Here is a 12,248-nt window from a genome sequence, read left to right as displayed (position 1 = left end):
GGGGGTTGTACTGGGAGGGGGGATTTAGGTGGAAGGATTTGGGATGGACCTGGGGAGAGGGCTTGTGTAAGAGGGTCTTGGGGGAAAAAGGATTTGCGCTGGAGAGGACAAGGGGAGAGGAATTGCTCCAGGATGAGGAGCATGGTGTGCTGGAAGGGGGGATTTTGGGGAGATAATTTCTATTGGGAGGAGGGTTTATGATGGGTGATGGAAGACGGGGATTTATTTTGAGAGGGGTATTGGGGGAATGAGGGTTTGTACTGGTTGGAGAAGGGGATTTGTATTAGGAGGAATTGAGGGGAAGGAGGACTTGTGCTGAGGATAGGGGTAGAGGATCTGTTTTTTATTGGGGGGAGGGGGATTGCTCTGGGAGGGAGAGAATAAAGGGGGTGGAGGGTGAGCATAAAGATTAGTGGTGGATTTTTTTTTTTCAGGAGAGGGAGTTGGGATTTTTGTTGAAAGGGTAAAGTGGGTGAGAGTATTGCTTGCGGGAGGGGGGTAAGATTTTGCTCTCTTCTTACCCCCTACACTGTGTTAACACCCCTGACTGCTGTACTTTTAGTTTTGTACTCATGACTCCTATTCATTACACACCTGTCCCCTGAAATTTCACCCTCCAGGTTAACTCTCCAGACCAGTCCACCAGACTGACACTTTACCAGCCCACCCGGCTGACTCTCAGAGATCTCTAGGGAAAGGCTGAAGACTTAAGCACACCTCTATCTTCAAGGGAGACTGGCTACATTCTGTGTTTACTATGCTTCAGTTTGTGAATGAATAGGAATGCCGCTCAGCACAGAGCACTTCCCATTTATTCAATGCCCAGTGAAGCTGAGGCTGCAATGAAAGGCATGTGTGTTTGAGTTTTGGGACTGCACACCCTAATGCTCCAAATAGCAAGGATAAGTTTTCACAAATTTGTGGCAGTGTTGAATTGTAAGTCTGTTAACTTGTTGCACATTTTCACTGGCAAGTTTTACACTTGCAGAGCTCTTGAAGCAAAAGTTCTATTTGACACTTTTCCAATTTGTAGCAAATGTGCATGGTAAATCTCTAGCAATTGCAAAGTTTCAGTGGTGAACCTACAGCAAGAACTCTGCAAGTTAGGCAGACTATGGGAGCACCCATGGGGACCACCGACAGCCTCCTCAACACTGCATCTCCATCTTCCACCCTGCCCCTGCTGGCATGGCTTATGTCTATTTATGGAGTGGCTCCTTAAATATTCAAAGCAGCTCCTACTTACCTCCATCCTCTACTTCTAGAAGATTCTCCAACCTTCTAGACCAGGGGCAGGCACGAGAGAGTTGCTAGGATGAATCACCCAGCCCTGAACTTTAGTGAACCCTGACCCAGATTCCATAGCTCAGGCTTAGCCCTGAGCTAAACTATCTATTATCTACTCTAAGGCCGCGTACACACGGGCGGACTGTTCGCCCAACTTTGTCCGCTGAACAGTGTTTGGGCGGACAGTCCGCTCGTGTGTGGGCTTTCAGCGGACAGTTTCAGCGGACAGTTTGACGAACAAGGTTTTTCGGAAATTCCGTAAAACTGTCCGCTGAAACCTTGTTTGAGCGAACAGTCCGCCCGTGTGTAGGCTTGTTCGTCAAACTAAGTTCCGCGCATGCTCAGAAAGGATTTACACGCCGAAAGTTATAATGCAGTGTATAGGACATCGTATTTTTCGTCCCGTCGTACGTGCCGTTCACGTCATCGCGCACGGTTTCAGCAAACTGTTCGTTCGTAGTGTGTGGCCATGTCCGTCCATGCTAATTTTGAGCGGACTGTTTGCCGAAACTGTTTGACGGACAAAGTTGGGCGAACAGTCCCCGCGTGTGTACGCGGCCTTACTTCTAACACACACTACACTAACTTTTAGCACACACTAGAGGGTGCTACACATGCACTGAAGGGATAACACAGAGGCATGGAGCAGGGGGAATCAGGAGGGGGTGGCTATCGCTATCTTTCACTCAATGCATGTAATGCCTTTAGGTGCCAGCAGGGAACGCACATGCTAAAGTGCCCCCATGGGGTCCTGTAAGGGGATGGAACCATCCAAAGACAGGACCAAGGAAGGAAAGATGTTTAAGAGAAAGAATTCAAAGGCAAAAGCTTAAAAGAAAGCCACACAGCAAAGGTGGTAAGTGCTGAGGTCTGCAGCACTAACTGCTGTTTAAATTTGTGCATTTAGTAACAATTAGGAGAAATAGATTTACGACAAATAGCAGGGAGGCTGAAGATGTTGGTGTTCATTGCTATGCTGAACAATCCTTGCATGGAAAAAATGCTGTTACTTTGACATTTGAATGAATTAAATTTGCCAAAAAAAAAAACTAAAACACATTCTGCCAAGTGGACAAAGTCCTTGTAATGCTGCGTACACATGATCGGAATTCTCGTCGGAAAAAGCTCTGATGGTTTTCCTGACGGAATTCCATCGGAATTTGGCTCAAGCTGTCTTGCCTACACATGGTCACATCAAATTCCGATCATTTATAACGCGGTGACGTACAACACGTACGACGTGACTAGAAGAAGGAAGTTTAATAGCCAGTAGCCAATAGCTTCCGTCTCGTAGTTGAATCTGAGCATGCGTGATTTTTGGCGGAATTGCATACACACGATTGGAATTACAGATAGAAAGTTTTTCCGTTGGGAAAATTGAGAACATGCTATCAATTTTTGGCTGTCAGAAATTCAGACAGCTAAATTCCGATGGAGCATACACACGGTCGCATTTTCCGATGAAAAGCTCTCATCGGTATTTTTCTGGCCAGAATTCCGATCGTGTGTACGTGGCATAAAAAACTCTCCATGTTAAGCTAAATCTCACATAGCCACTGGGGAAAAAACAAACAGCTGCATCGTCTGAGAAATATAGACATGTCTTTTAAGTCCAAAGGAGTGCTCCTTTAAGAGATCATTTTAAAATGCCAATACTATTCTGTATGAGATTCTTAGTAAATGTCTAAGAACTTTATCTTTTGTTCTGTTCCAGAGATGTTCAATAAAAGAAATCATATTTCACCCTGAATTTAATTCATTGACTTTGGAATATGATCTTGCTCTGCTCCAGCTGAAAGAACCGTTGCAGTTGAATGATAATGTACAACCAGTGTGTTTCTCTCGTTCAAAAAACGAGTTGACGTCTTCCTTCATCTGCGTGGTAACTGGATGGGATCTCAATGGGGAAGGTATGTGTACTGTAAAGTCCCGCCCTGGTCTATGGGGCCAATACAGTAAGGAAGGAAGAGTATAAGGGTTTTTTTAATAAATGTTTTTACCCACAATTTACCTAACTTTCACCCAGGATTTACACCTTCTTTTAATTAATTGCCATTAGAAAAATATGGGGATCTTGGGTGAAAACATTTATAAATAGACTTAAACACTGTCACCCAGAGAAAGGTCTTATAAATTTGTAGTCCAAAATGTAGTCTAACATACCTGCTGGATTTTTTTGAAAAATGCTGGTTTTAATAGAGAGAGTGTGGTGATGGGGCGGGTGCAGAGGTAGTAGGGAAAATGGAACCTGGTGATATTCAGAGTAAAACAATTTGGGAAAGATTAAGAATAATGGAATCCATCGTCTTGGTAACTGTTGGATTTTTAAATGTATTTTAAAGTATGTAGAATGCTACAGGACATTTTGGAACATGTAAAGGTGAAGGGTACCGAAAACTACCATAGCAGGAACAAAATCTGGAGTTATGGCTGAGAGATTCATGATACATTAAGGTGGGGCCGTCTCAGCCCACCAGGCTCCATATGTAACCAAAATATTACTTTTGGATGGACTGGCCTCTTATTATCTAGTTGCAGATTGGTCTTCAATTCCTTCTTCTAGTCCTCAGAAGTTGTTGTGACCCATTTTAAAATATGACCCAGGAATTGTCTATGTGATGTCTATATTTTAAATGGAACCTCACATATGTCTACTAAACATATTATTAAAATGAATGCAAATATGTGTAGCTCACCCCCTAAGGAGCCGCAGGTGAAATGAGATTCCCCACCTTGCACAGCCAGGCACCAAATTTTCACAGTCCCCAAGAGTCAGAAAACAGTTCAGCACTTTCTTTTGTTATTTTATTGAGGGATTAGAACTTTGATAGGGAGTAGGGTTATTATGGGATTCCCACTTGACTTTGAACAACTTCAGGAACAACTTGTCTTCTGTATAGTCTATATACACTCCTCACTTCCTCCAGCACATGCTTCCAGAAAAACTCAGCTGAGACAATTTTAGTGGATCTGAGAAGGCAAGATCAAAGCATACAGTGGTGTGAAAAAGTGTTTGCCCCCCTCCTCATTTCCTGTTCCTTTGCATGTTTGTCACACTTAAGTGTTTCGGAACATCAAACCAATTTAAACAATAGTCAAGGACAACACAAGTAAACACAAAATGCAATTTGTAAATGAAGGTGTTTATTATTAAAGGTGAAAAAAAATCCAAACCATCATGGCCCTGTGGGAAAAAGTGATTGCCCCCCTTGTTAAAACATACTATAACTGTGGTTGTCCACACCTGAGTTCAATTTCTCTAGCCACACCCAGGCCTGATTATTGCCACACCTGTTCACAATCAAGGCATCACTTAAATAGGAGCTGCTTGACACAGTAAGGTCCACCAGAAGATCCTTAAAAGCTACACATCATGCCGAGACCCAAAGAAATTCAGGAACAATTGAGAAAGAAAGTAATTGAGATCTATCAGTCTGGAAAGGGTTATAAAGCCATTTCCAAAGCTTTGGGAATCCAGCGAACCACAGTGAGAGCCATTATCCACAAATGGTGAAGACATGGAACAGTGGTGAACCTTCCCAGGAGTGGCCGGCCGCCCAAAATTACCCCAAGAGCGCAGCGACGACTCATCCAAGAGGTCACAAAAGACCCCACAACAACGTCCAAGGAACTGCAGGCCTCACTTGCCTCAGTTAAGGTCAGCGTTCATGCCTCCACCATCAGGAAAAGACTGGGCAAAAATGGCCTGCATGGCAGAGTTCCAAGGAGAAAACCACTGCTGAGCAAAAAGAACATCAAAGCTCGTCTCAATTTCTCCACAGCACATCTTGATGATCCCCAAGACTTTTGGGACAACATTCTGTGGACCGATGAGACAAAAGTGGAACTCTTTGGAAGGTGTGTGTCCAAGTATATCTGGCGTAGAAGGAACACTGCATTTCATAAAAAGAACATTATACCAACAGTAAAATATGGTGGTGGTAGTGTGATGGTCTGGGGCTGTTTTGCTGCTTCAGGACCTGGAAGACTTGCCGTGATAAAAGGAACTATGAATTCTGCTGTCTACCAAGAGATCCTGAAGGAGAATGTCCGACCATCTGTTCGTGTACTCAAGCTGAAACCAACTTGGGTTCTGCAGCAGGACAATGATCCTAAACACACCAGCAAGTCCACCACCGAATGGCTGAAGAAAAACAAAATGAAGACTTTGGAGTGGCCTAGCCAAAGTCCTGACCTGAATCCTATTGAGATGTTGTGGTATGACCTTAAAAAGGCCGTTCATGCTCGAAAACCCTCTAATGTAACTGAATTAGGACAATTCTGCAAAGATGAGTGGGCCAAAATTCCTCCAGGACGCTGTAAAAGCCTCATTGCACGTTATCGCAAACGCTTGGTTGCAGTTTTTGCTGCTAAGGGTGGCCAAACCAGTTATTAGGTTTAGGGGGCAATCACTTTTTCACACAGGGCCATGATGGTTTGGATTTTTTTTCACCTTTAATAATAAACACCTTCATTTACAAATTGCATTTTGTGTTTACTTGTGTTGTCCTTGACTATTGTTTAAATTGGTTTGATGTTCCGAAACACTTAAGTGTGACAAACATGCAAAGGAACAGGAAATGAGGAAGGGGGCAAACACTTTTTCACACCACTGTAAGCCCTTTACTTGCAGGGGCCATGGTCTCTTTGATTGTGTAGAAAAGTTCACTGTCCAGCTTACATTTTTCCTGTGGCTTCTGATCCCAGCACCACCTCTACAGGCACTGCCAGCCTGCCTGGCTGCAGCTGCCCCTTTCACTAGCTCTGCTGGCTACTTTTCCACGTTCCTCCCAGACTTACACTCTCTCTACAGTCCTCCCAGATTGAACACTCAACAGCCCACCTGACTGACTTCTCTGGAGACCTCCTCTCATTGACCTCTACTTGCTCCCTTGTCTCCCAGAAGAAATCTTCAGTGTGTTGTAGAGGAGGGTCCCCCCAGCACCCGAGCCCCAGGCCTGAGGTTACCTCCCTCCCCAGACTAGGGGGCACCCTCAAGGGCCACCGACAGCCTCCTCAGCACACTGTCTTCATCTTCCACCCTACTGCCTCTGCTGGCATGAATCAAGAGTATTTATGAGGTGGCCCACCCCCTGTCAGCCCACTTTGCTGGGGATTGGCTGGGGCCGATATTCCATGAAGGTCCTCCTAGACTCCACCCTCTACTTCTGGAAGCTTCTCCAAGGCTCCAGAAAGCATGGGGAGTCACCAGAGATGTTCCTCGCTGAATCATCCAGCCTCCTTGAGTCACAGCCCTGACCCAGATTCAACCCAGTTCTCAGCCAGGCTAAATTTTCCTACACTGCAACTTTGTACACTAGCACACTAGAGGGTGCTACATATGCTTCCAGGAATACAGATTCAGGTGATTTCAATATTAACACATATATGTAGTAGCAAAGAGGGTGTGCTTTAATGCCCACACGCCGCACATATACATTCATGGATGAGGAAGGTTTGTGTGCAGAGAGCATGCTCACTATGAGCCCCAATTGTCATAGACAATCTCCCATTATGACTGAAATGATACCGGATGGACTCCTGATCATGTGATTATTGTGACAGCCAATTAAAGTGGTCATGTGATTGGAAAGTCCGTCCAACCCCCAGGACATATTAGACCCACTTAAAGGGGACACTGGGTTGGATGGCAAAGAGTTAGAGAAAGATTCCTTTTTTTTCCTCCCCACTGAAGACCAATAAAATTAACAGTAAAAATAACATAATGCTACCAATTGCAGGGGAAATGGCTACAAAGCTTCAGCAGATGGAAGTCCCATTGGAGACAGATGGTGTTTGTGAAAGTTACTATGGCAGACTTGCAAGAAGCAAGTCCTGTGCTGGGACTGCAAAAGGCCAAGCCAGCTATAACTGCCGTGTAAGTATATTTTATATTGAAGGTATAGGAAAGGTTTATAAGGTTTCTTCAAATCTTTTTGTTAAATTTCTTAATAACAGGAAAAACAAAAAACACATACACATTGAACCAAAGATATAATAATACAATTTTCAAAATATAACAATTATTAATCCAAAGGGGAAAAGAAGAAAAGAAAAATAAATATAGTAAACATTGATTCCCTCTTTCGCCAATGACCCCAAACATTTCTCATATGGGAATGCATTATACACAATAGCCCCCATGGGCATTCGATCCTGTTACGGTTTGTCCAGCCACTTTGCCCACACTTTGTCATACTTACTAGGACAACCCCTATTCATGCAGGTATCTCTATACAATGGAAGATTATTATTTACCAATTGCTTCCAATATGAGAGTGTAGGGGGACGAGGTTTCTTCCAATGCAACGCAATAGCTTTTCTTGCGTAAAATAATGCTATATTAGCAAACACTCACTCAGACACTGTTGGAAAAATAGTCTCTACCAAACCCAATAAACAGACAGAAATTGAAACCGGGAGCTGAAGTGATAGAATTCAATAAATCCACCATTTCTACCCAAAAAATAGCTATATATGGGCAAGTCCACATCGCCAACACTCTGAAGAGCACACAGGATTTATATTTTTAAGTCTGCGTAGAGTGATATATGCTCTATGTACCAGTTTGTATTGGATCATGCAATCTCTCAAAGATATCAAAGATTGCAAACGAAAACCCCCTCACACTCCTCCAATCCTCCATATCTAAATCTAGTATATCTTGCACCCACCTAGCTCTAAGAACCTCTGGCAGGATGAGAATACAATCTTGAAATAGACTTACCCAGGCACACAGACCTAAACACTAATTCCAAAGTGGATTGTCTAATTGTTAAACAATCCTGTTGAAACTGTATATGAAAAGTATGAAGAAGCTGGAAATATCTAAATTAATGGGAGCTTGGAACATTAAAAGTTGAAGTAAGTGTAGAAAAAATAGATCGTTTTTTCTGATCAATAATCACTTGAGAAAGTAATTAATATTATATTTAGTCCATGCAATAGGCTCTGGTGCTTTAAAAAGTTGAGGAAGAGTAGGATTAAACCATAAAGGGGCACTTGGAGAAAACGCACCCTAAGGCCCCTTTCACACTGGGGCAGGAGTGGCGTCGGCGGTAAAGCGGCGCTATTTTTAGCACCGCTTTACCATCGTTTTAGCGGCGGTATGCGGCCGCTAGCAGGGGTTAAAAAGGTTAAAAAGGGTTAAAACAGCCCGCAAAGCACCGCTTTGCCGGCGGTATAGCCACGCTGCCCCATTGATTTCAATGGGTAGGAGCGGTTTAGGAGCGGTGTATACACCGCTCCTTCACCGCTCCAAAGATGCGGCTAGCAGGACTTTTTTCACCGTCCTGTCAGCGCACCGCTCCAGTGTGAAAGCCCTCCGGCTTTCACACTGTAGTGAAAGGGCCCGTTTTTTTCTGCCGCTATTTTTAGCGCTGTAGCACCTGAAAACAACATCGGTGTGAAAGGGGCCTTAGGATAATGCTTACATCTAAGACCGGCCTCCCAGGATCGAATAATAATGAACATTGAAGGAGTCAACTGGTATGGTGCCTTATGGCCCCTAAATAAAAGGGCCTTAAGAGCATCCATTGAGCCTACTACTACCGCTTCCAGTCGGGTAGAGGTGTTATATATATATATCAGGATTCAGGGTGGTTCATTTATACCTGGGGTTCTTCAAACCCCTTAAAAAAGATGAAAAAAGTTGGTTTCATTTTGTAAAAAAGGAAATAGGAAGCCACTGGGGAGAATGTCTAAATAAGTACATACATTTTGGTATTATTTTCATTTTTAAAATATTAATACGTTCCAATAAAAACCAAGGTAGAGCCAAAGACTTCCATACTTTCAATTTTGACCTAATATCTCCCAAAATCTGAGTCAAATTCGGGGAAATAAATTCAGAAACTTGACGGGAAATGACAACTCCTATGTATTTTAAATTCTCCATCCACTGCAATGGAATATCATTAGAAGCCGTGCTACGGGCCTCCCTATCTATTAAAAACAACAAGGACTTGCTCCAGTTTACTTCTAGCCCTGTGACTATTTAGAGCCCTTTCACACTGTTCCGCCCTGGGTGTCAACAGTAAAACGGCTTTATTTTTAGCTTAACCGTCGCTTTAGATTTTAACCCCCCCCGTGCTAGCGGCCGAAAAGAGGGTTAAATCCTCCCACAAAATGCCGCTGGTATAGAAGCGCTGCCCCATTGATTTCAATGGGGAGGAGCGGGGAGTTCACCGCTCCTTCATCGCTCCAAAGAAGCTGCTGGCGGGACCTTTTCTGACGCTCAGCTTTCAAGCTGGAGTGAATGGAGCAGCTGTTTTAGGGCGGTTTGCAGGCGCTATTTTTAAGGCTGTAGCGCCTAAAAAACGCCCCAGTGTAAAACGGGTCTCAAAGAGTCCAATATCTTCAAAGCCCCTTGGAGAGAGGGTCCAGCATCATTTAAAAATACTAAAAGGTAATCTGTGTACAAGGCTACCCTCTCCTCCAACCAAACCAATCCGCAATCCCTTAATATTAGGGGAGGTGCGTAAAGCCTCCGCCACAGGCTCCATAACAATAGCAAAGAGGGTCGGATAGAGAGGGCAACCCTGCCGAGTTTATAAGGTTTAATATTTAGTTAGCAGAAGAATCAGGTTCATCCTCGATATTCTTTAGATCATCCTTAAAGCAGTAGTAAAATTGCCTTTTTTTATTTTCAGGTAAACCTATAATCGGGCTTACCTGTATGTACAGCAGTGTTGACAACCTACCAGACTGAAATTTGCTGACACGACACTCAAAATTTACTGTCACAGCCACGTTTTTACTGGCATTTTCCAAAAGTTACAAAATTACAGTTTACGTGCAAATTTCAGTACTTAAGCTACAAACAAGTACAATATGCAATTAGCAATGTGGTTTAAGATAGATATTAAGGTTAAAAAAAAAATCTTATGTTATTTTTGATATAGTAAGGGTGGGTTATTATGTCCAACTGGAGAAATTTCCCCTTTATTTCTGTTTCATAGCCACCACAGAAAGTGAGGGGAAATCTTAGGAAGCCACCAGAATCATCAGAATTTATGTCCCCAATTCTAAAGACCTGTCTCCATCTATCCCTCCTTCATCTCCTGTCTTCATCCATCCCTCCTTCACTTCCTGTCTCCATCCATCCCCCTTTCACCTCCTGTTTCCATCCATCCCTCCTTCACCTAGTGTCTCCACCCCCCCCCCCCCCCTTCACCTCCTGTCTCCATCCATCCCTCCCCCCTTCACCTCCTGTCTCCATCCATCCCTCCTTCACCTCCTGTCTCCATCCCTCCTTCACCTCCTGTCTCCATCCCTCCTTCACCTCTTGTCTCATTCCCTCCTTCACCTCCTGTCTCCATCCCTCCTTCACCTCCTGCATCCATCCCTACATCACATCACCTCCTGCCTCAATCCCTATATCACCTCCTGCCTCCATCTCTACATCACCTCCTGCCTCCATCCCTACATCACCTCCTGTCTCAATCACCTCCTATATCCATTCCTCCTTCACCTCTTGTCTCCATCCCTCCCGCCTCCATCTCTCCATCATTTCCTGTCTCTATCCCTCTGTGGCACCTTGATAGTAGGTAGGGTTTCTAACAAATTTAGTTTGCTAGGTTGTAACTAGCCTGGCTGGTTGATAGGGGATTCACTGACTATTTTCCTAACTTTGGATTTGATGCACCTATCTCTTCTGTCACTAGGTGGCATTGTTGCCTGTGGCAGTATAAAAAGGGCATAGGGAATCCATCTAGGAGTGAATAGGTTGTCTCTTTGGTACCTTGGCCTGCTGGGAGTGCCTATTTATTCGGGAGGAATCAGGTGATAGGGGCGCCACCTGGAAGGCTGTCTTGGTGGACGTGTGTCACAAGGCTCCAGGCTGCTAGGCCAGAAGCCTGAGGCCTATTCCAGGAGCACCTGGCTGCTAGGCTGTCTGAGGCCTATGCAAATTTGAGAGAGGCAGCACAAGGTTGGGGCTTCAGGCTGGAAGCCCAACCGTGTTGCAGAGGGGAGGGAGAAGCAGTTGCCACAAGGGACGACCACTCCTGTTGCCAGGGGCAAGTGATGATCAAGGCCAGAGGTAAAGGGAGGAATGGTCGCCAGCAAGGTATGACCTTTCCTGTTATCAGAGTCCAGTATATGGAAGTCTGAAGGAATACCAGAGCAGCCTTTTCACCAGGCAGGGATGGTGAGAAAGTGGGAAAGCTTCAGCAGAGTGCCAAGCCAGGGACCCAGCCGGTTAGCGTGGGTAAAGCTTGAGGAGTATACAGCGAGTTGGCTGTGGAAGAGCTCAGTGAGTGAAGAGCTATAGTAGGATACTCTGAGATGTGAGAGAAGATCTATAACAGGTTACTGTGAGTTACATGTATGGATCTCTATTGACTGTTCAAAATTCAGTTGCCATAGGAGAGAGCGGTTCTACAAATACTGTTGCTGCATCCAGCTTAAATACCCTCTACCCGTATAGCTATCTGCCTTGGAGTCTGCCAATTACTATTGCATCTGTCTAAGGGTGTCCTGGCCCTAACCCTCTCTCCCCCAGTTCTGTTTAAGAGACAATAAATCTCTTTTCTTGAATTCCAAAAAGTGACTGGCGCCCGTTTCAACTTGCAATACACTCACCATGCCTAATAACCCACACTACAAGGAAGGATGTCCACTCTCCCTGACTCTGGAGGTCACCATTAGGCCTTTAATGGTCGGGATGCCGCTATACCTCCATCTGCTGTCTCCATCCCCCCTTCACCTCCTATCTCCATCCCCCTTCACCTCCTGTCTCCCTCCATCACATCCTGCCTCCTGTCTCCATCACTTTCATTCCTCTGTTACTCTATCATTCCCTCCTTTCATCTTTCCATAACTCCATCACCCCATCCTTTTATCTCTTATGCTATCCCTCAATTATACTGTCCCTTCAACAATCCTTGTGCCCAATATCCCTCCACCCTTTCTATTTTCCATCACCCCATCCCTCCATCTTTCCAGAACTCCATCCCTTC

At 44.5% G+C, this 12,248-nt stretch overlaps 1 protein-coding gene across 1 annotated transcript in view; it reads left to right on the top strand.

Moving 5' to 3' along the window:
• Positions 1-12,248, top strand: part of LOC143926238 (ovochymase-2-like) — a 192,323-nt gene that overhangs the window by 127,583 nt on the left and 52,492 nt on the right. Inside the window, exons 18-19 of the mRNA XM_077450229.1 lie at positions 3,002-3,197; positions 7,029-7,165. Of these exons, the coding sequence (XP_077306355.1) occupies positions 3,002-3,197; positions 7,029-7,165 (333 nt within the window). The remainder of the gene's footprint in view (positions 1-3,001; positions 3,198-7,028; positions 7,166-12,248) is intronic.

The sequence above is a fragment of the Lithobates pipiens genome, unplaced genomic scaffold, assembly GCF_037356315.1.
Source record: "Lithobates pipiens isolate NorthernLeopardFrog02 unplaced genomic scaffold, aLitPip1_a1.2 Scaffold_10, whole genome shotgun sequence".
Taxonomy (NCBI): Eukaryota; Metazoa; Chordata; class Amphibia; order Anura; family Ranidae; genus Lithobates; species Lithobates pipiens.
This window is presented reverse-complemented; position numbering and strand designations above follow the sequence as displayed.